The sequence below is a fragment of the Canis aureus genome, chromosome 6 (assembly GCF_053574225.1).
Source record: "Canis aureus isolate CA01 chromosome 6, VMU_Caureus_v.1.0, whole genome shotgun sequence".
Classification (NCBI taxonomy): domain Eukaryota; kingdom Metazoa; phylum Chordata; class Mammalia; order Carnivora; family Canidae; genus Canis; species Canis aureus.
Genome location: NC_135616.1, coordinates 38728447 through 38748458, shown reverse-complemented (window position 1 = coordinate 38748458; position 20012 = coordinate 38728447). Strand labels below are relative to the sequence as shown.

At 55.1% G+C, this 20012-nt stretch overlaps 3 protein-coding genes across 9 annotated transcripts; 1 reads left to right on the top strand and 2 right to left on the bottom strand.

Moving 5' to 3' along the window:
- Positions 1-8414: 8414 nt before the first annotated feature.
- On the top strand, positions 8415-9097 carry DPM3 (dolichyl-phosphate mannosyltransferase subunit 3, regulatory). Its single transcript, XM_077900936.1, has 2 exons — positions 8415-8574; positions 8746-9097. The coding sequence occupies exon 2, from the start codon at positions 8751-8753 to the stop codon at positions 9027-9029; it is 279 nt and encodes a 92-aa protein (XP_077757062.1). The 5' UTR covers positions 8415-8574; positions 8746-8750; the 3' UTR covers positions 9030-9097.
- A 344-nt stretch (positions 9098-9441) lies between these two features.
- Positions 9442-11769, bottom strand: SLC50A1 (solute carrier family 50 member 1). Of its 6 annotated transcripts, none has more exons than XM_077900927.1 (6): positions 11602-11766; positions 11247-11324; positions 11009-11132; positions 10265-10426; positions 9914-10033; positions 9442-9820 (listed from the first exon to the last, which is right to left on the bottom strand). In XM_077900927.1, exons 1-6 carry the CDS (start codon positions 11679-11681, stop codon positions 9512-9514), a joined length of 873 nt encoding a protein of 290 aa, XP_077757053.1. In that variant the 5' UTR covers positions 11682-11766; the 3' UTR covers positions 9442-9511. The 6 variants fall into 6 exon arrangements, with proteins under 6 accessions (XP_077757053.1, XP_077757054.1, XP_077757058.1 ...); XM_077900932.1 differs by having other exon boundaries at positions 9568-9820; positions 10294-10426; positions 11602-11768; XM_077900931.1 differs by having other exon boundaries at positions 9568-9836; positions 10294-10426; positions 11602-11765.
- An 808-nt stretch (positions 11770-12577) lies between these two features.
- EFNA1 (ephrin A1) lies at positions 12578-18441 on the bottom strand. Of its 2 annotated transcripts, none has more exons than XM_077900935.1 (5): positions 18238-18441; positions 14912-15207; positions 13751-13816; positions 13563-13613; positions 12578-13402 (listed from the first exon to the last, which is right to left on the bottom strand). In XM_077900935.1, exons 1-5 carry the CDS (start codon positions 18327-18329, stop codon positions 13290-13292), a joined length of 618 nt encoding a protein of 205 aa, XP_077757061.1. In that variant the 5' UTR covers positions 18330-18441; the 3' UTR covers positions 12578-13289. The 2 variants fall into 2 exon arrangements, with proteins under 2 accessions (XP_077757061.1, XP_077757060.1); XM_077900934.1 differs by lacking the exon at positions 18238-18441 and adding an exon at positions 16153-16415.
- Positions 18442-20012: the final 1571 nt, after the last annotated feature.

Genomic DNA, 20012 nt, shown 5'->3' with positions numbered 1-20012 from the left:
AGCAAACAATGGCCGGAACCCCTGTGCAGGCACAGTTGATGGCACCTGATTGCTCTGCTTCAGGTAGCTTTATTTGCCTCTCTCCCAGCAGAGGGGAAGCTCCCCACACCCTACCTCCTGCCCCCAGGCTTGGGCTGAGAGTGAACTGGCCCCTCAGAGGTTGTGCTAGAAATACTGTTTGCTCGGGTTCCTAGGGAGACAGACAGGGAAGCCGCTGCAGGCCCCAGAGTGATGGAGAGTGCCTCACCTGGAGTGATGTGGAGTGCCTCACCTGGAGTGATGGGCAAAAGCCTGGTGGGGAGGCCCCAGAGCCAGCTGTCCCTCTCCTGGCCTTGCCACCAAGGGCTTGGGAGGGCTTGGGAAGGCTTGGGCGGGCGTCCTCCTCTCCAACTCACTCTCCTGGAGCTGGGCCCTCAGTGCTCGGCCACCATGCCTGGGACTCAGATCCCTTGTGTCTGTCTGTGCCCCAGATGTACCTCGAGATAAAGAAAAATGGACGGGATACCTGGGTGGCTCAGCGGTTGAATGTCTGCCTTCCGCTCAGGGCAAGATCCCAGAGTCCCAGAATCGAGTCCTGTATCAGGCTCCCTGCATAGAGCCTACTTCTCCTGTCTCTGCCTCTCTCTGTGTCTCTCATGAATAAGTAAATAAGATATTTAAAAAAGAAAAAAAAAGGAAAATGGAAACTTGTTTTTAGTTCTACATTTAACAAATGAACGCTTTTTTTTTTTTTTTAAAGATTTTATTTATTTATGCATGAGAGACACACACACACAGAGGCAGAGATACAGGCAGAGGGAGAAGCAGGCTTCATGCAGGGAGCCCGACATGGGACTCGATCCCGGGTCCCCAGGATCACACTCTGGGCTGAAGGTGGCATAAACCACTGAGCCACCCGGGCTGCCCACATGAACATTTTTTAACACAAAGTTGCAATATATTATAATCATGCTAGTAACAAGATCATTAACAAGATTTTTAGAAAATTTTCCTTCACGGCAGAACAGTAGGCCCTATTTCATAATACAAAGTCCTGTGATAATGGGCATCCCAGCTTCATTGTATGAGTCTCTCTACTTCTGTATAATTTGGAAATTCTGTGATAGCAGATGGGGTCACTTGTGTGATGTGTTCCCTCTCTTGGTTCTGTCAGAGGCAGTGGGGGGATGGCTGTGCTTGGGGTGTGTTTGAGGCCCTGGCTGCTCAGACCCCAGGCCTGTGAGTAGCTCTTCTCTGAGAACTAGACGCTAAAATAAATAAATAAATAAAATAAAATAGAAAAAGAACTAGACACTTAACCACCGAGCCACCTAGGCGTTCCTGGGTGTAGAGATTATTTAAAAATAAAAAATAAAAAAAACAACAACACAAAAACAAAACCAATTTGATAAGCGAAGGCAGGGCTGCAGCTGAACTTCAGACTCACTGGTGCCATCACATTGCTGAGCTGATGCAGTTCCCACACAGGCTCTGGCCCCACCTCCTTCCCACCTCCCAGCCTGGCCTCTGCAGCCTCTGCAGCCTCCACAGCTCCTTGAGGTCTGGACACTGGCCTCCACTGGCATTCAGGTTTCCATGCAGCCACCTCTCTAAGAGTGACCTTCCTGACCACGCTGTGTGACACAGTGCCCTCTGTCACCCTCCTGCCCCTTCCCTGGCTCTCATTCTCTTCCCAGGGATGCTCATTACTTGATTCATTAAATGTTTATTTGTTTCTTGTCTGTCTCCCACCACTTACTTCACTGAAGCAGGAAATTTATCTGTTTTCACTGAATGCTTCATTGAAAGCAGGGAATTTGTCTGGTTTGTTCACCGGAATACGACTTGAGAGGTACTTGATACACATTTGTTAAATATGCTCAAACTTCTTGCAGTGACACACCATTGTCACGGGTTTTTTTGTTTTTTTGTTTTTTGTTTTCCATTGTCACGTTTTGAGCTCTTCACCATCCTCTCTGCTTCAGTTCCAAATTGCTGAATCCCCAGAATCAACCAAGGACTTCCGTCTGCTGCCAGCCCCGTGGCCTGGGGCCTCCTCCCTCAGGCTAGCACCTTCTCCAGCTGACCACCTTCTCTGGGAAATCCTGCTGCACCCAGAGCCCCTCCTCAGAGCAGAAGCGCCGTCTCCGATCTACCCTGTCCCCTCACCCTGCAGGTGATATTGGGTGTGTTGTTGTTAATTATATGTGTGTCTGTCCTGTTGCCTCTGTGGACGGTGGGGGCCCCTTAGGACAGGGATGAAGGCAACACAACCTGACTAACTAGACTTTCCCCAAGGACCCAGTAATCACCTTGGCACCTGTGGGCACCCGGAAAGCTTGGGTGGGTGCCTGACAGCAGACACAGGCACACCCAGGGTGTGTCCAGGGTCACCACTGACCTCAGGAGCCAACAACCTACAACACACACAGATACTCTTTTTTTTTTTTTAAGATTTTATTTTTATTTATTCATGAGAGACACAGAGAAGCAGAGACAGGCAGAGGGAGAAGCAGGTTCCCCTGCAGGGAGCCCAAAGCAGGACTCGATCCCAGGACCCCAGGATCATGACCTGAGCCAAAGGCAGATGCTCAACCACTGAGCCACCCAGGTGCCACCCCCCCACACACACAGATACTCTTAAGGGCCCTCTAGTCGCCTGGCCCTGGCCTGCTTTTTCCAGCCTCCTCTCTAGCTACTCTCCCCATCCCCGAAGCCATCGGCCCATCTGTCCCAGAGTCAGCCATGGATGTTAATTACTCCCGAGAACTCTCTTGCATATGCACCTTTGTGGAGGGTCCCAGGGCCCTGCATCCCAACCCCCCGCCTCTTCTACCTGAACAGCTCTCATGCCTCGTTCCAGTATCTGGGAGGCTTCAGGGCGTCTGTGGAGCCTGGCCCCAGAAGCCAAGCCCTCATCCATGCCATGTCTGGTTTCACCCATTCCCCTTGTCTTCAATGCCCTGTTGAATGAGGCCACCCAGGTCTGGATTTTCTTTCTCTGACACCAAAGCTTGCAAAAGCTGAAATCCGCCCCCCCACCCCCCCACCCCAAGCAGGAGCAAAGCCATCCATAGAAGTAATTTATCCCAGAAGATGCTAGGTAGGCTGGGAAGGTGAGTGATGATAACTATTCGTTACTAGAGGGACCAATGCCCGCTGCATGCTTACCACGGGCTGCACATTGTTGTAAGCATCGTACCTACATTCTCTCCTTCCATCTCTATGGCAACCTGGGGGGAGGACCAATGACTGGCTCCAGTATTTAGATGGGGAAATTGAGGCTCAGGAAGTTTATGTTATTTGCCCAAGGTCATACAGCTAAGGTATAGTAAGAGCAGGGACCCAACCTCAGGATAACAAGGCTCTAAAATACCCCAATTTTTAAAAAAAATATATTTTATTTATTTATTCATGAGAGACAGAGAGAGAGAGAGAGAGAGGCAGAGACACAGGCAGAGGGAGAAGCAGGCTCCATGCAGGGAGCCCGACGTGGGACTCGATCCCAAGTCTCCAGGATCACATCCTGGGCTGAAGGCAGGTGCTAAACTGCTGAGCCACCCAGGGACCCCCCAAACTTTTTTTTTTAATAGTCTCCACACCCAGCATGGAGCCCAGCTTGGGGCTTGAATTCATGACCCTGAGATCAGGATCTGAACTGAGATCAAGAGTCAGATGCTTAACCGACTGAGCCACCCAGGCGCCCCTAAAATCCCAAACTTTTTTAAAAAAAGATTTTATTGATTTATTCATGAGAGACACAGAGAGAGGCAGAGACAAAGACATAGGGAGAATCAGGCTCTACACAGAGAGCCCAATGTGGGACTCGATCCCTGGACCAGGATCACGCCCTGAGCTGAAGGCAGACGCTCAACTGCTGAGCCACCCAGCCGTCCCTAAAACCCCAAACTTTTAACCCCCAAGCTGTACTGCCTCTCATGCTCTGCTGTAATCACGTGTAGCGTGTCCTGTGGCAGCAGGGGAGTGATGGCCTGCACAAAGACGGAAGAGAAAGGGGTTGGATCATAAGAACCTACTGGCTTTTGCCTAGCCCTATCCAAGGTTGGGGATGCTGTGTCCAGATGAGAGTCTCTGGAGTAGTTCTATTTCATGGGACCAGGAGAGCTGGGTCGGTCTCCCTGGAGAACATCAGAGATTAACTTGTCCTTCCCTCTATCCCTCATTTTACATTTAGGGAAGCCCTGCTGATTTGCCACACTGTCCTTGGTCCTGGAGCTACAATGTCCCTGGGCAGGCCACGCAGGGAAATAAAAACACTGCAGATCATCATGGTTAGTGCTACCTATTAAGATAGTCTGGGAGCTCAGAGGAGCAAGATGGTAGCCATCCCTGCAACTTTGGAGAACATGAAGTTTGAGCGGAACATAGAGAAATATGTACCCACATTTTCTTATGGCATATTTATGGTCTCACTTTTCACATTAAGTTTTCTGGGGTTTTGGGGGGGTTGTGTTTTTTTTGTTTTTGCTTTTTTTTTTAAGATTTTATTTGTTTATTCATGAGAGACACAGGAGAGAGAGGCAGAGACACAGGCAGAGGGAGAAGCAGGCTCCATGCAGGGAAGCTGACATGGGACTCCATTCTGGGTCTCCAGGATCACACCCTGGGCCGAAGGCAGCGCTAAACCCCTGAGCCACCCACCCGGGCTTCCCACCTCCCTTTTTTTCCTAAATGCACTGGGGATTTATTTTCGGATAAGGCGTGAGGTTGGAATCTAACTCAATTTACTTTTTCAAATGGTAAGCTAGTTGCAAATGGTTTTTATTTTTTATTTTTAAAAGATTTTATTTATTTATTCATGAGAGACACAGAAGAGAAAGGCAGAGACACAGGCAGAGGGAGAAGCAAGCTCCATGCAGGAAGCCCAAGGTGGGACTTCATCCCCAGACTCCAGGATCATGCCCTGAGCTGAAGGCAGATGCTCAACCACTGAGCCACCCAGGAGTCCCTGCAAATGGTTTTTAAATCATCCATCTTCTCTTATTTGCTTGAGTTGCCATCTCTATCATATGCTAAATTGGTATTTTTTTATTTTTGTTTTATTTTTTTAAAAAATATTTTATTTATTCATTCATGAGAGACACACACAGACAGAGAGAGAGGGAGGCAGAGAAACAGGCAGAGGAAGAAGCAGGCTCCGTGCAGCAAGCCTGATGCTGGACTTGATCCTGGGCCTCCAGGATCACACCCTGGGCTGAAGGCAGGCACTTTAACTGTTGAGCCACTCAGGTGTCCCGGTATTTTTTTTTTTTTCTAAAGATTTTATTTATTTATTTATGAGAGACACAGAGAGAGAGGCAGGCAGAGACATGCAGAGGGAGAAGCAGGCTTCATGCAGGGAGCCTGATGTGGGACTCTATCCTGGGTCTCCAGGATCACGCCCCAGGCCAAAGGCAGACGCTCAACTGCTGAGCCACCCAGGCATCCCAAAATTGGTATATTTTTAATCTATTTCCTTAGTTTTTATTCTGTTTCATTGATCTAGGGAGAGAAGTGCTATACTGGAGTGGCAGCGTTTGCAAGCTCAGAAGTCACAGTTTGTGAGGTTTGCCTCAGTGCTCTCATTCGTGAAGTGGAGATAATAGTACCCGCGTCGTATGGTGGCTGTGGAAGATTGAATGAGATAATGCACAGAAAGTGCTCATTGAATCAGTGAATGTCAGCTGCCATGATGATCCCTCCCTGCCCCGTTCAGGACCAAGTACCAGGATGGGGAGGGTGAAATCATTAAGCACTGAGCTTCAAGTTGGATGGCACAGCTCTGCTGCTCACTATCTGCAGGACCTTGGGCAAGTTACTTACCATTTACCATCTGTTGTAGCTTCCTCATTTATACATGGCAATATAAAAGTACCTACTGCAGCATGCTGTGAAAATTAAACATGACAATGTCCCATAGGGCACGACACATCACAGCCCTTCAATGAAGGGCTGATTATTATTATGTTATAATTTATTATCTTATGTGTTGTAGGACACATAAGATATATAATAATAACAATAAATACATAATTTATTATATTATGTATTATGGGGCACATAAGATATAATAAATACATAATTTATTATATTATGAGCTGTAGGGAAAGTAAAAATAAATATATAATTTATTATATTATGTGTTGTAGGGCAAGCCCCTTCTCATCTTCTTCCCCCAAAACTGTTCTGGGGAGTGGCAATCTTTCAGGGCCTGGTCTTCTTTGGGTGAACAAATAGAATTTCTGGATCTACAAAGCTGATACTGAACCCCTGAACTGTGCTGGAAGTCACTGTGACCAGTGAGGTCTTGCATGAGCAACCAATAGGGTTTTAGACAGAATGGGGAAGTGAGTGGAGTGGGGCTTTGAAGTTCATATAGCAAATTTAAAAAAATTAGTCTCCATGCCAATGTGGGGCTTCAACTCATGATCCTGAAATCAAGACCTGAGCTAAGATGGAGCTGGATGCTCAGGACGCCTGGGTGGCTCAGTGGTTGAGCGTCTGCCTTTGTCTCGGGGTGTGATCCTAGAATCTTGGGATTGAGTCCCACATTGGGCTCTCTGCATGGAGCCTGCTTCTCCTCCTTCTGCCTATGTCTCCGTGTCTCTTGTGAATAAATAAATAAAATCTTAAAAAAAAAAAAAAGTTGGATGCTCAACCAAGTGAGCCACCCAGGTGCCCCTCATATAGCAAATTTCTAAACATGTCTTTAGGGATGCCTGGGTGGCTCAGGGGATTAGCGCCTGCCTTCAGCCCAGGGTGTGGTCCTGGAGTCCTGGGATGGAGTCCCACCACATTGGGCTCCCTACATGGAGCCTGCTTCTCCCTCTGCCTCTCTCTCTGTGTCTCTCATGAATAAATAAATAAAATCTTAAAAAAATAAAAATGTTTTTATTTTGTCTTAATTTTTACCTTAACAAAGGAATTTGCATAGTTTAAAAAGCCAATTAGTTTTATAAGGCACTTTATGAAAAATACCAGTCCCCTGTTCTAGTTCTCCTACCTCCATACGTGCTGCTCTAGATGGCACTCCTGGGCTTCTTGGCTTTCTTTGGGACACCTCGTATTTCTTAGTAACATAGTCCTATTGTTTCTTTTCTTCCATTTTATTTTTATTTTTTTTTCTTTTCTTCCATTTTAGAAGATGAGGATATGGTTCTTTCAATTCATGACCCTCCTCGTGTCCTCCCCCCCGCCATGCATTCAAGTACATCATAATGTTTACTTAACTCCATACTCAGTGCCTACATTACTAAGGCTGTGAAAATAATCTTCAGAGCTGAGTTATGTCATGTCCCTACTAAGACTCTGTGAATCTATAAAAATTGCTTTTGTTAATTAACATCAAGGACATGAGACTGAGAAACTTCACTCTCTAATATCCTGTAGGTACTGACTTTGCGATTTGAAACTAATGGGTGAGAATGGGACGTCCCACTGTGGCCTAGAGATCTGAACCAGGTGCATTATGTCCACACAGAGAGGCAGCCTCAAATTCCAACCTCCCTGCAAAGCTTCAAAAGGGGGCATCTGGAAACAGCACTCTACCTGTATCTTTTTTTTTTTTTTTAAGGATTGTAAAGTTTTTTTTTTTTTTTAATTTTTATTTATTTATGATAGAGAGAGAGAGAGAGAGAGAGAGAGGCAGAGACACACAGGCAGAGGGAGAAGCAGGCTCCATGCACCGGGAGCCCGACGTGGGATTCGATCCCGGGTCTCCAGGATCGCGCCCTGGGCCAAAGGCAGGCGCCAAACCGCTGCGCCACCCAGGGATCCCTCTACCTGTATCTTAATTATGTAGTTATCTATTACATAATTCCCTAAAATTAATTATCCTAATGTTGTGGTTACAAAGTGGACCCCAGTCCCCTTCTCAGCCCAGGCTTGCTGATGTCTGCCCTTACACCTATGCTTGGCTTGAACCTGTCAAGACTCCGCGGCGTGTACGCCCCACCTGCACCTGTCCCCTGAGGCCTGTAAGCCTCACCTGCCTGCACCTGTGCCCCGGCCTTCTCTTTCACGTAGTTTCTTTCCTATGTACCTGACATGAATTCGTCCCTAAACCTCTCAATAGCTCGAACCCATCAGGTAATTCTCGGGCTCCACACTTTTCTTTCCTCCAAGACCTCCTGCTAGAGCCCCTGTTCCTCAGGGCGCCAGGGCAGTGAACTCCTGCGTCTAAGTATTAAAGACAACCTACTACCTCGGATGGAAGAGCTCCCGAGGAATACGTGAGTCAAGTTTAGGGAGAACTAGTGACATTCCCATCTTCTTGCAAAGTTTGACAGTGTTCTCAGAAGGACGTCAGCCACCGTGGAGTGGGGTCCTGAGGGACAGAAGCGGCACCGAAGCCCCTGGGGACTCAGGCGGCGGTCAGAGGCCCCCAATTCCCAGAGGACCACCGCGAGGACTACAACTTCCAAAAGGCCAGGCAGAGGCAGAGCGCCGAAAGGACTACAACTCCCAGAATGCCGCGCAGAGGCCTAGCGAGAGGCGACGCCGCGAGAACTACAACTCACAGAAGGCTGCGCGAGCCGAGAGGCCTTCCGGACGCTGACGTAGGAGCCGCGCCGGGCTAGGGAGACGCGGGCGAAGGTGAGTGCGGCTTGAGGGTCCATAGCGGGGGTAGGGTGGGGTGGGGGCGACCTGGGCGAGAACCGCGGCGGAGCGGCCCCGCGGGCAGGTGATTCGGAGGGTGGGTGACGGGGACAGGTGGGGGGGCCGCGGGACGTACGGGACCGCGAGCTCTGCTTCCTCTCCCCGCAGTGCTCATGACGAAGTTAGCGCAGTGGCTTTGGGGACTGGCGCTCCTGGGCTCCACCTGGGCGGCCCTGACCACGGGGGCCCTGGGCCTGGAGCTGCCCTCGCCATGCCGGGAGGTACTGTGGCCACTCCCGGCCTACTTGCTAGTGTCCGCCGGCTGCTATGCCCTGGGCACGGTGGGCTACCGCGTGGCCACTTTTCACGACTGTGAGGACGCCGCCCGCGAGCTGCAGAGCCAGATCCAGGAGGCCCGCGCCGACTTAGCCCGCAGGGGGATGCGCTTCTGACACCCCAGCCCATTCCTACCCGACAGCCTTTCCTCCCGCGGCCCATTAAAGAGAAGTTTATTTTCTAACATTGTTTAGTTGGAGCATAGACAACGGGGACTTGGGGGTTCCGTGTACCAGCTGTGGGTCCCTCCTCCTCTTTGCTCCAAAGGAGGCAAAGACCCCTTCTTAAGATCTCTGATAGAAGTGTCATTTCCCTTTCTTGGTCCTGTTAACCGTGTCTGGAAGTACTTCTCAGCTTCTCTTCTTCCCAACACCCAGGCTCTGTTCTAAGGCCTCCACCGAGTTCGTGGTTCCTTCAGATACCTCTTAGGAGCCAACCTAGCAGGCCAAGACCAGCTGTGGGTGGGACCGTGGGCCTCTGCCCTTCACCAAACCAGGCAGGTTGAGAATCACCAAAAAGAGATTGAGCTTTGATGGGCAGGGGTAGGCAACAATTTATTTTAAGGCACACTCTGAAGATTTCACCCCAACCTCCACAATTAAAAAATATAATCTATAAAAAATAAGTGATTCATTTCCCAAGTCTCAGCCAATCTTCCAAGCAAAACACTTTCTTTGGTCCCTCGAGTCTCAGTGTTAGTTGTTAGTTTTTCTTTCCCACAACCCACTGCACTCATGGAGCTGGTCAGCAGACTGCTGAGACACAGAGCTCTCTTTGGTAGCAGGTTGGCATGAAGATGAGCAGTGGTCAGGTGAACTGTCTCAGGTTTGCAGGAGCTGATAGTTCCTGTCTGGCCCCTGCGAGTACTTCCAGAAAAGCCAGAGGCGAACAAGGCTGGTGAGGATCCCTGGTAGGTTGGGCACCTGAAGTCACAAGGGCTGCTATGAGGAGAGGATTTTCCACCTTTTATACCTATTGCCCATCCTTCTGCTCAGCTTACCATGATGTAGGGATCGCCCAGCTGAAACCCATAGAGGGTCCAGGAGGCAGAGGTAAGGAGGGTGGCAATGGTGAGTGGGAATGAGAGACGCTGGGTTGATTTCATCTGAATGATCTTGGCCTAGGGAAAAGGATGAAAGACCGCTATCCCAGACACATCATAAAGCTCCCATTTGTCTGAGAATTTCCTCAGAAAAAAGATCAAACATCCTCTCCCTCTTGTCTCCCAGTCACCTACTTCTACTGCCTGTCTTCCAGGATCTTCCTTCCTTTGGAATGTAGGCTACAGTCTCTGGCTATGGGATCCTGACCCTTCTTATCTCCCCCACTTCCCTGCACAGCCCCCACTCACCAAGTCAGCCAGTGGTGAGAGGTACATACTGATGGTGAAGCCACTGCAGAAGAGGCCCAGCTGCTGAAGCTGGGTCTCCAGGTTGGGCACCAGGAGCCAAAAGTAGCCAAAGCCTAGGAGAAGGACCCCCACCAGGGTTGCAGTCTGAAGGAGCACCGGCCGCTGCAGGGGAGAGAGGAACCTTTCTTTTAGGTGTCCCAGGAGTCCTCTCTGATGGCCCGGCTGGAATTAGTTCATCCTGCCCTCTCTCCTGCTCCAGTGGGGGAGGTAACCTTCGCTAAGCCTCCTCCCCACCAGTAACAAACCCATGTCTGATCCCCCCCCACAGCACTGGAGGTTTCTAGAAGAGAAGGCTTGTATTGGTGTGAACTTGGTATACACAGTAGGAACCTAATAAATGCTGGTGTGATTGGGGAAGCAGAGCTAATCAACGTTTTTCCCAGTCCTGACTCTGAAGGAACTCTCAGAGACAAAAGCCCGCTCCCCTCAGTTTGTTGGGCAACAAGGCACCATGGGGCTGAGCTACCAGCTTGCCAGAGACAGCGGGGGTGGGGGATTGCTCAGTGTGTGAGTCCCAGAGGCTGGCTTCATGGAGGAAGGACGACTGCAAGACCGCAGACTGGAGGGCCCTTCCAGGAAAGGGTGGCAGTGCCAGCCTGTCATCTTCTAGGAAGCAGTGTTTACTCTGCCAGCAAGGCAGGGAGGGTGTGCAGCACAGAGGTGGGTCCCAGGGAGGGCCGCTACCTTCCGAGGGCAGTAGTGCACATACACCAAGATATACAGGGTCTGAAGCACAGCACCCGTGGCGTTCACGAAGATCAGGATCCCGTCACCCTTCAAGGCCCCGTAACTCAGCCAACTCAGGTTGCTGCAGAGTGGACAAGACGGTCATTCGGGAAGGGGATGGGAGGGGGACCCGGCGTTCCTCCTCCCCCCAATCCCCACCTCCCTCAACTTCTCCCGCCGCAGACGCCCGTCTCACTTGATGTCCGTAGTGAGAAAGGGCAGGAACTGGACATTGTCCACGCTACGGGTCATCCGCATGTGCCTGAGGTCCGAGCTGTAATGGAGCCCCGAAAGTAGAGGTGAGACATGGGAAGAGAGCAGCGGGCTGCTGGGGAGTCGAAATCCCCGACACCTGTGGTCGTCCCCGGACAACTGCAGGTCTCGGCCCCGCCCCGTCTCTCTGGCCTCTCCTTCAGGTGCCCCGGCTCCCTCGACCCGAATCCACTTTGACCCAGGTTTCGGACGCAGCCTGGGGCTGCGCCCACGTCCATGTCCCCTCTCCCTTCCTGACTTCCAGCGCCTGCCCCCGCCTAGCCCAGCCGCACTCTCACAGGCCGGTGGAGTACATGGCGAGGGTGAAGAGCACGCAAGCCCCGGAAAGGAGTGAGTCAGCCACGCCGCCCGGCTCCATCTCCCCCGGGGTCGGATCCCGAGCTGCCCGCCGGCGTCAACTAGCTGGCCCGGAGCCCGCCCCGACGGAGCTCCGCCCCCGCGCGCCGCCGTCCGCCGGAAATGGGCCCGCAGCCCCGCCCACACGGACGTCCAGCCGGAACCATGCCCCGCCCCTGCAGGTGCTCACGCGCGCTGAAGCCCGGGTCGGATGTTTCCTTCCGGGTCCCAGCTGGTACCTCGTCCCGGCTCCGCGGACCTGCCTGGTCCCCGCCGCCCCTCAACGCTCTGCTTACCCCTTGGCTCACTCGGACCCCAGCCTCCAGTCTTGCCCGTGACCGACGTGGCCGCCCACAAAGCAAAGCTTGCTGAACCTTTGCGGCCAGGAGCCCCGGACCACGGCTCCCCGGCCCAGGCTTTGAGGCTCCCCGGTCTGAAGCCTCTTGCCGGGGCTTTCAGCCATGCTGCTGTGTGCCTTGGCCAGTCTGCTGGAGCGCCAGCCTCTGACCCCTAGTCTGCCCGACTAGGCTGCTGGGAACTTCCCCTGCGGCAGCCCTGCCCCGGTGGCTGGGGCTGTGGGAGCAGGCCGCGCCTCAGCTGCTGTTCCCGGGACCCCTCCAACAGCAGGAGCCCAGTGCGGGAGGGGTGTGGGGGTAGAGGTTTCACAGGAAGGGCTTCCAGGGTGGGCTGCAGCCTAGAGCCCCCAAGACTGCTGCCTGGCGCCAGAGGAGGAAACACCCTGCCCTTTGGCGCTGGGGAGGGGCATGTATTCTTTTCAGAGGGAAGGAACAAAATTTAAACCCAGTTGTTACCTGGTGTCCTCCAGAGCCTAGCACATGGCAAGGACTCAGTGGTCATAAGTGAGGGTGGAGGTGGGGTGAGGGCAGACAAGCAGGTCCAAATAAAGAAACACATGGCTTTATTTATTTATTTTGTATAAAAAAACTCCAGTTGTAGAAATCAGCACAGACACACATCAAGTTTATATACAGATCCTGTACACGTGGGCCCTGCCCTGACAGCTACACTCTAGGCACAGGGTGGCACAGCCCCCCTGCTGGCACAGCTCTGGGTAGTGCAGTCCCCAGATGGGACAGGATGCAGTGCCTGGTTACAAACCTCTCCATGGCAGCTCCAAAGACTTCTAGAAGCCTTGGGAGAGATGCTGGATCAGCCCAAGCATGCTGCCTCTCCTGTCTCTGCCTCCCAAGCATGAAACCGTCTCATGCTTTTCTTTCGGTCAGTTCATCTGGGCATCCTGCCTCTCTTTGGAGGGGCATCTTTGCCAAACTCAGTGTCCATCTGCATGACCCCAGGCCCCTTCTAGCTTGATTCCCACAGTGCTGGTCTTAAGAGGCCACGTCTGCACAGCTTGTTTCTTTGGCTTAAGGGCAGGAATGGTAGGGAAAGGACGGTCTCCACTTTGTCCGTCCCTCAGGGTGGAGGCAGGGTTGGCACTGCCAGGCTCGTTGACCTCCTTTGGGTTGAAACCCTTAATACTGACCCATTTTGAGGCTGCTGAATGGCAGCTTGTGCATGTGGTGGGAATGATTCCCAGGACAGGTGAGGATGCCTCTGCCAGGGCTCCTCAGCCCCATTCCAATCCATAGGCTAGATGTGGCCTCTCCCTTCATGGAGTCTGCAGCAGCAGGAATGGCAGGAGCAGCACCACCCAGGCGAGGGGGAAGAGGCGGGGGGCAGCACTGTGACCGATGCTATGTAGAACCTGTATCTCTGGGTCATCTGCAAGATGAGAGGGCAAAGCCCCCAAGGTGAGTGGCCCTACCGCTGGCACTGGCCCTCAGCTCTATGAGGTTTCCCCAGCCCCTGCCTGTGCAGAAGCCACCTTCTGTACCCAACCTCTTTAAGCAGACTTCAGGCCCAATTTGCTCAGGCTACCTACCTGCCAGAAGTCTCTTCTCTTGTGGATTGGCATGGGCCTGAGGACTGTGAGCTGAAAGGCAAGAGTGGTAGCAGATCAGGTACAGTACTGGGGAGGCAGATGGGCAGGACCTCCCTGCCACCCAAAATCACTTGCACAGGCCCAGCAGCGAGATGGAGGAGGGAGGTCCACAAGACTCTGACACTCACTGATTTTGCCACTGACTGTCACCTTCAACTTCAAGCATCGGTCTTCCTGATGGTGGATGGGTTTGGCTGTAAGATAAACCCGCAGAGTGTCAAGGGAGGAAGAAAATACAGGTGGCAAACACCTCCTGCTCTCCTTTTTCAGGCCTTGTTCATTTGAGGCACTCTCTTCCCACTCATCTGTGATTCTCACCTTCCTTGTTGATGGCCTGCTTTCTTTTTATTTATTTTTTAAAATATTTTACTTATTTACTCAGAGATACAGAGAGGCAGAGACACAGGCAGAGGGAGAAGCAGGCTCCATGCAGGAAGCCTGACACAGGACTCGATCCCGGGACTCTGGGATCACAACCCTGAGCCAAAGGCAGACAGACGCTCTACTGCTGAGCCACCCAGGCGTCCCTGTTGGCCGGCTCTCTGCCTCATGCTCAACCTTTCATTCTTTGCCATGACCCTTGGCTTTGGAGATAGCACTAAGAAACACACAGACCATGTCCTCTTGCTACAGTCCGTCCTTTCCTCCTCACAGCGTGAAGTAGGCTGGGGCCTTCCTACTCTGCTCCCCCTGCCTAGGCTCCACTGACAAGCTGATTTTCCAACCCATGAAGCCACCAGTGCCTCCCCAGTGCCCTCGGGACAAAGTCCTAACTCCTTAGCACTTTCTAGGCCCCCCATGAAAGTCTACCTCTTCCCACTTCCAGCGTCACTCCTGCCATAGTTTGAATCCATATGGAGTTCCCTGAAGATATCATGCTCCCCTTTGCATATGTCTCCTTCTGCCTGGCCAACCCTTCTGCTTGTCCTAAGCTCTTGGGCCATATTCCCCAGGAATGCTTCTCTGAGCCTCTGGAGCCTGGCAGGTACCCAAGTCATTTTCCCAAGGCCCCTCGGTCCACATCTTCATATCACAACTGTTCTAATGGTCAGTCTCCTCTGTATGTCGCTTTCCAGCTTCCTGGGGGATAGGAACGCTATCATGTTTGTTTATCTCTGTGCCTGTTCTGCCAAGCAGAGTCCCCAGTACGCAGCAGCAGCTGACTCCATGCCTGTACTGTGAATGAATGAAAACAATTCAGGATTGGAAGGGGCTGTGTGCAGCTCTGAGCGCAGGCATCATACTGGCCGTGTCCCTCTATGGCCTGTGTGCGTGCCCTGAGGACTCACAGATATAGTAGTAGCTGTGTCCCTCTTTGAACTCCTTGCCCAGGGTGAAGGGGGTGAAGCGCTGGAATTTCTCAGATAGCTTCTCCGGGCCATGCCTGGCACTGGGCTGGTTGCATTGCCAGCGGACTTGGTCCTTGGATTGGGGTTGGCACAGCTGGTACTGCTCATGCTCCACCAGGTATAGGGTGTACCGCTCCATGGCAGTATCCGCCACAGCATCATCCTCGTAATGTGGACAGATGATGTCCAGGTAGTCATTCAGCCGCACGTGTACCGTGTAGTCCTCATTCCGGAACCTGTGCACGAAGAGCAGGAGAAAGCAAGTGGTCATTTGGAAGCCAGGCCAGGGCTGTAAGCCTCCAAATGTTTAGCTGGCCCCTCACATTTCACATGGGAACCCTACAAAGATTTTTCAAGAAGCCCAACTCCCAATGTTTACTGCTCTTGACCTCTTCGATATCTTTACACCATCATCAAACACACTTCCTACCATCACTACCTCTTGTTCATCCTCTACATAGCATCCACTTTAGGATCCTTCAGGTACCAAAGCACTTCCCAGATATTTACCCAAGGAAGGGCAAATGACTGTCGTAGCTCACTCATCCTGCTCTTCTACAGGAAGTATCTCCCCAAATCTGTTCTCACAGGTGCTCCCTTAAATGCTGTTAGCCCTGGGGCTGAGACCCTCCCATCAGGGCTGAGGAAACCCTTCTCTCTGCGCTCAGCCCCCAGCACACCTGCGGCTCCCCGTCCCTCACTCCTCTTGGCCTCGCCCAGGGAGACCCCGAGCGCAGTCCACCAGTCAGCTTCACTCCCGCCCCCAGCACACCAGGCCTACAGACACTTTCGGCCCACTTACAGCAAATCTACCCCCCCCCCCCCCCCGCCAAGCTTCTGCAGTTGTAGCTCACACCTGTGTCCGCCTCTCAAAGCACCCCAAAACTCCCAGCCCCTTCGCTTCCCAAGCCACACTTTCCCCTCCAAGCGCGGAGCTCCAGCACCGCCCGGCTTCTCTGGGAGGCTGCCTCTCAGCCCCGCCGCCCCGGGCAGCCGGCTCTCTCCCCCAGCCCTGCCCCCGGGGCCCCTAGGGCTCCAGCCCGGCGGCCCCGACACCTGGCTCCAGCCGGGCGCGGCGGGGTCCCGGCGGGGGAGGTGCCTCCCTCCCCGCTGCTCGGCTGCCCTGCTACTCTGAATTCTCCCAGCTCCGCCCGCGAGGCTCTGCAGGGTCGGCTGCCAACCTGCTGCCAACCGGAGCATGAGCAAGGGCACGGGCGGGGGGAGGGCAGGAGTTCGGACGGGAGGCCTCCAGGGTGGGCACCTCCGGCCCCCAGCGGCCCGGCTCCGGGGCCGCGTGCCAGCGCGCGGCAAGCCACCCCTCCCCCTCCCCCTCCCCCACCGGGCGGGGGAGGAGGAGTGGGGGGAGGAGCGCGCGACCGAGGGAGAGGCTTTTAAAATTCCTCTCTGGAGAGATAAACATAGAAGCCATTTCAGAACAGGTATTTCAGCTCTGGGCCTGGCGTCTTTCCCCGGTTCCCGTGACGGGCACTGACTCATTCCTCACCCACCTCTGCCGCCCGCCCCGGCGCTCCGGAGAGCTCGGTCCACTGTGGAGGGGTCCCGGGGCCCCCGGGGCCAGGACTTGCCCCGGGCACTGTCCTCAGGCCTGGGGCTCCCGCAGGTCAGCGCGGGCGGCGGGGATGGGGCGGGGCGTGGAGGCCAGCGCCCACCTCCCGGCAGCCCCCCGCCCCGGGCTGGAGATCCGCGCCGGGGCCCACGGCCTGAGTCACCCTGGCCGGCCTCACCCCTACCCAGCTCATCACCGCCTCTTCGGAGCCTGCAAGCTGGCCCGGCCTGGCCGCCTGTACACTGCCCTCTGGCCGGCTTCTCTCCCGTTCTGGGTGGGGGGAGGGGGGTGCGCACGTGCAGCCAGATGGACAAGGCAGAATTTGTGCTGGGTGGGGGCACCCATTGACCTGCCCCCACCCCCCCAGGACAATCTGTTCCACTTAGCGCTCCTTTGACTCTGGCCCCCCGTCTGGGAAAAGGGGGCAGCGGCGGCGTCAGGGAAGGCGGGGAGGGGGAGCAAGGAAGAGGCTCCTTCCTGAAAGAGAGGAAATCTGGGAGCTTGGGAACGGAAAGGGCTCCCCCCCTCCCTCCTCAGGGCTTCCTGCCCCCCCCCCCCCAGCACCTGGCATGGGCAATAACAGGACTTCGCTCTCTCCCACTAGGAGGTTGGAGCGGGAAGTAAGGAGGGAGGGGGTGCTGCCCGGGCTGCCCCCGTGGCCAGGGGGCAAGAGGGCATTGCCCTCCGGGGTTAGCAGCTGGCTGCTCCCTCTCTCCCAGCCCCAGCCCAGACCCTCACCGGCCGCGTTGCCACTGGGTCAGAGGAAGCTGGTTCAAGGAATTCCTCAAGGGGAGGGGGGTCAGGCGTTCTGGGCTGAGGGTGGCCAAGCGGAGTGAAGTGTTTTTCCTGACCCCACTGCCCAGCCCTTCTCTCCCTGCCCCGCCCTACCACCCCCTACACACCCTTCTCCCGTTTTCCCACAAATATTGTTCCCTTAACTTCTGAAAACTCAAGGGCAAGAACAAAGGGTCCGATGGGCTTCTTCCTCCCAGGACCATTTGCCTCCCAGCCCTAAACCTGCCCAGGAGACGTTAACTCCTTCCTGCCCAGAGCCCTCTGTGGCCCTTTTAATCCTTTCCACTCTTTCTGAACTTTTCCCAGGTGCGCCCCCCATCTCAAAACCGGGTGCCTCCCTCAGCCTACCTATACACAGCAGGTACCTCCCTCCTGCCACCTCAAAAGATCTCTTGTGTGTGGAGAGGAGCTTTCCAGGGTCATCTCAAACACAGAGTGCATAGGCTTAAAGCCGGAAGGCCAGGTCCCTCCTGAGGGGGTCCTTCCAGGGTTACAATATGAGCATTCTGCTTACTCCTGATGTCACATTAGGGTACCTGTCCGTGTGGGCAGAAGTCCAGGTGACCCACAAGAAGAGGCACAGAGGGTTTTGTGGTAGAAGGACCTAGAACAAGAGCCCTGAAGTGTTCAGCAAGAGTCCCGCACTTCAGGGTAACAGAGGGATGGGAAGGAGCGGCAGAAATAACCCTGTGCAAGTAGTCCCGGGCAGGTTCCTACCCAGGGGCGGAGTACTCCCAGTTATGGGGAGAAAAGGAGGAAAAAGCCTTAGGAATCCCTCCCGCCTCTGGTCACTGCCACAAGACTCGGGTCAGGGGCTGGCCAGCACAGTTACCCAGGCAGGGGGCCGGGGCGTGGGCAGTGCCAACCGGGCGCCCGGGCTGCGCGCAGGAGACTCGGGGCTTACTTGGGGTTTGAACTGTTCCAGAAGACGGTGTGGCGGTCAGCAACGGCCAGACTGCAGCACAGACCCAAGAGCGGGGCCCAGAGGAACTCCATAGCGCAGAGCCTGGCCGGGCCGGGCGAGGACGAGGGGCTTCTCGGGGTCGGGTTCCCGCGGGCTGTCTCGGCGGCGCAGGCAGCACCGCGCACTGCTCTGGCCCCTCCTCCCGGCGACTTCGCCTTTGGGGCCAGCGCCGCCCGGCCCGCCCCCGGACCCGCCCCCAGAACCGCCCAGCCAGGAGCGCAGCGGCCCCGGCGCTTGGGGGCTGGGAGGGAGAGGAGGGGGGAGGAGGGAGAGGAGGAGCCGGACGGGAGTGTCTGCGGTGACAGAGGTGCCCTGCGCGGCGAGTTGGCTTGCCCGTCGGTCTGCGCGAGGCCCTGTGGGCCGGTGCGGGGCGCTGGCTCTGCGGCCCCTGGCTCGGGGGCGTGCGGGACAAGGGAGCCAGCTGCACGTGCAGATCTGCGAACGCTCTCGGTGCGGGATCCTGTTGTGCCGCTCCGCGCGCGGGTTGCGCGGGGTGCAAGGTCCTCTACCCGGCCCACACCTTTCCCCAGCCCCGCACACCCGGGCTCCGGCGCCCGCCTTCCCGCCCTCCTCCCACCCGCCTTTCCCGGACTCTGCGCTCGGCTGCCCCTCCCCACACACGCGGCTGTTTGTTTTCGTTGAGATTGTCAATGTTGTCTTTGTTCGGAAGATTGTGTCATCGTCTCGATGCCGGGAATAAAGTGAGACCCTGTGTGATCAGGTGTGAAACGTGTGCGGCTGGGGCGAAGGGCGCCTCTGCCCATCATCGCCTGCGAGAGGGAGGGACACTCGGGCTCCCGGGTCCGAGAAAAGTCTCTCCCGTTTCTAATGCTAATGACGCGTGTATTTGTGTGCGCGCTTGTGTGCCAACACACGTGTGCACCGCGCGAAAGGGTTTTTAATCTGGACTGTGAGAATCTGGGCATTCACCCAGGGTGACAAACTGTAACCACACATGTGCATCTGGCATGTGTAAATACGTGTGCTGGCACGCGAGCGTGAAGGCATGTGTGTGTAGCTTCACAGCCGCGTGTGGGGAAGCGTGTGCAGCTCTGGCGTACGCGTGCTAATGTTAGTGAACGGCGTGTAAAGAGGGGAAAGGTGCACAGGCGAGCGGGGCGTGTGCGGAGGGGCGGGAGTGTGCATGGCGGGGACCGCCGGGCGGCGGCGGCTCCGGGCTGACGGCCCCTCCCCCTCGCCGGGCACTCGAGCCCCCAGGGCTCGGCCTCCCGGGGCTCCCCCGCCGGGATCTGCAGCCCTCTGGAGAAAGGTTGGCGCGAGGGAGGACAGGTGTTTGCCGAGGCCAGTGTGCGCGTCTGGGGAGGGAGGCCCGATGCTGTGTGTCTGCGTGTCACTGCGTGGCTGTGTGCGCGCCCGGCTGGCCTCGAGAATGTGTGCGCCTCCCCGGCCGGCTCTTCCCCGCCGCTGCGCATCGCGGGAAGCCGCAGACCCGGGGCTCCTGGCCGGCTCAGGCCCAGCTCCCTGCTTCCCAGGACGTTTCATCCTCTTCTTTTACGGCCGGGCCTGACGACAGCGCCTGTAATTACACGCGGCCGCGACGCCGCTGCCAGTCGGGCGCAGAGGTCCTGCGGGGGAGGAGCCTGGGGCGGGAAGGCCGGGGCTGGCCTCCGAGGGCCGCGGGCTGCGGTAGGAGAGAGCCACCCCGCGGACTGTAAACACCTCCCGAGCCTAAGCCGATGTCTGGGTTCCCCCTC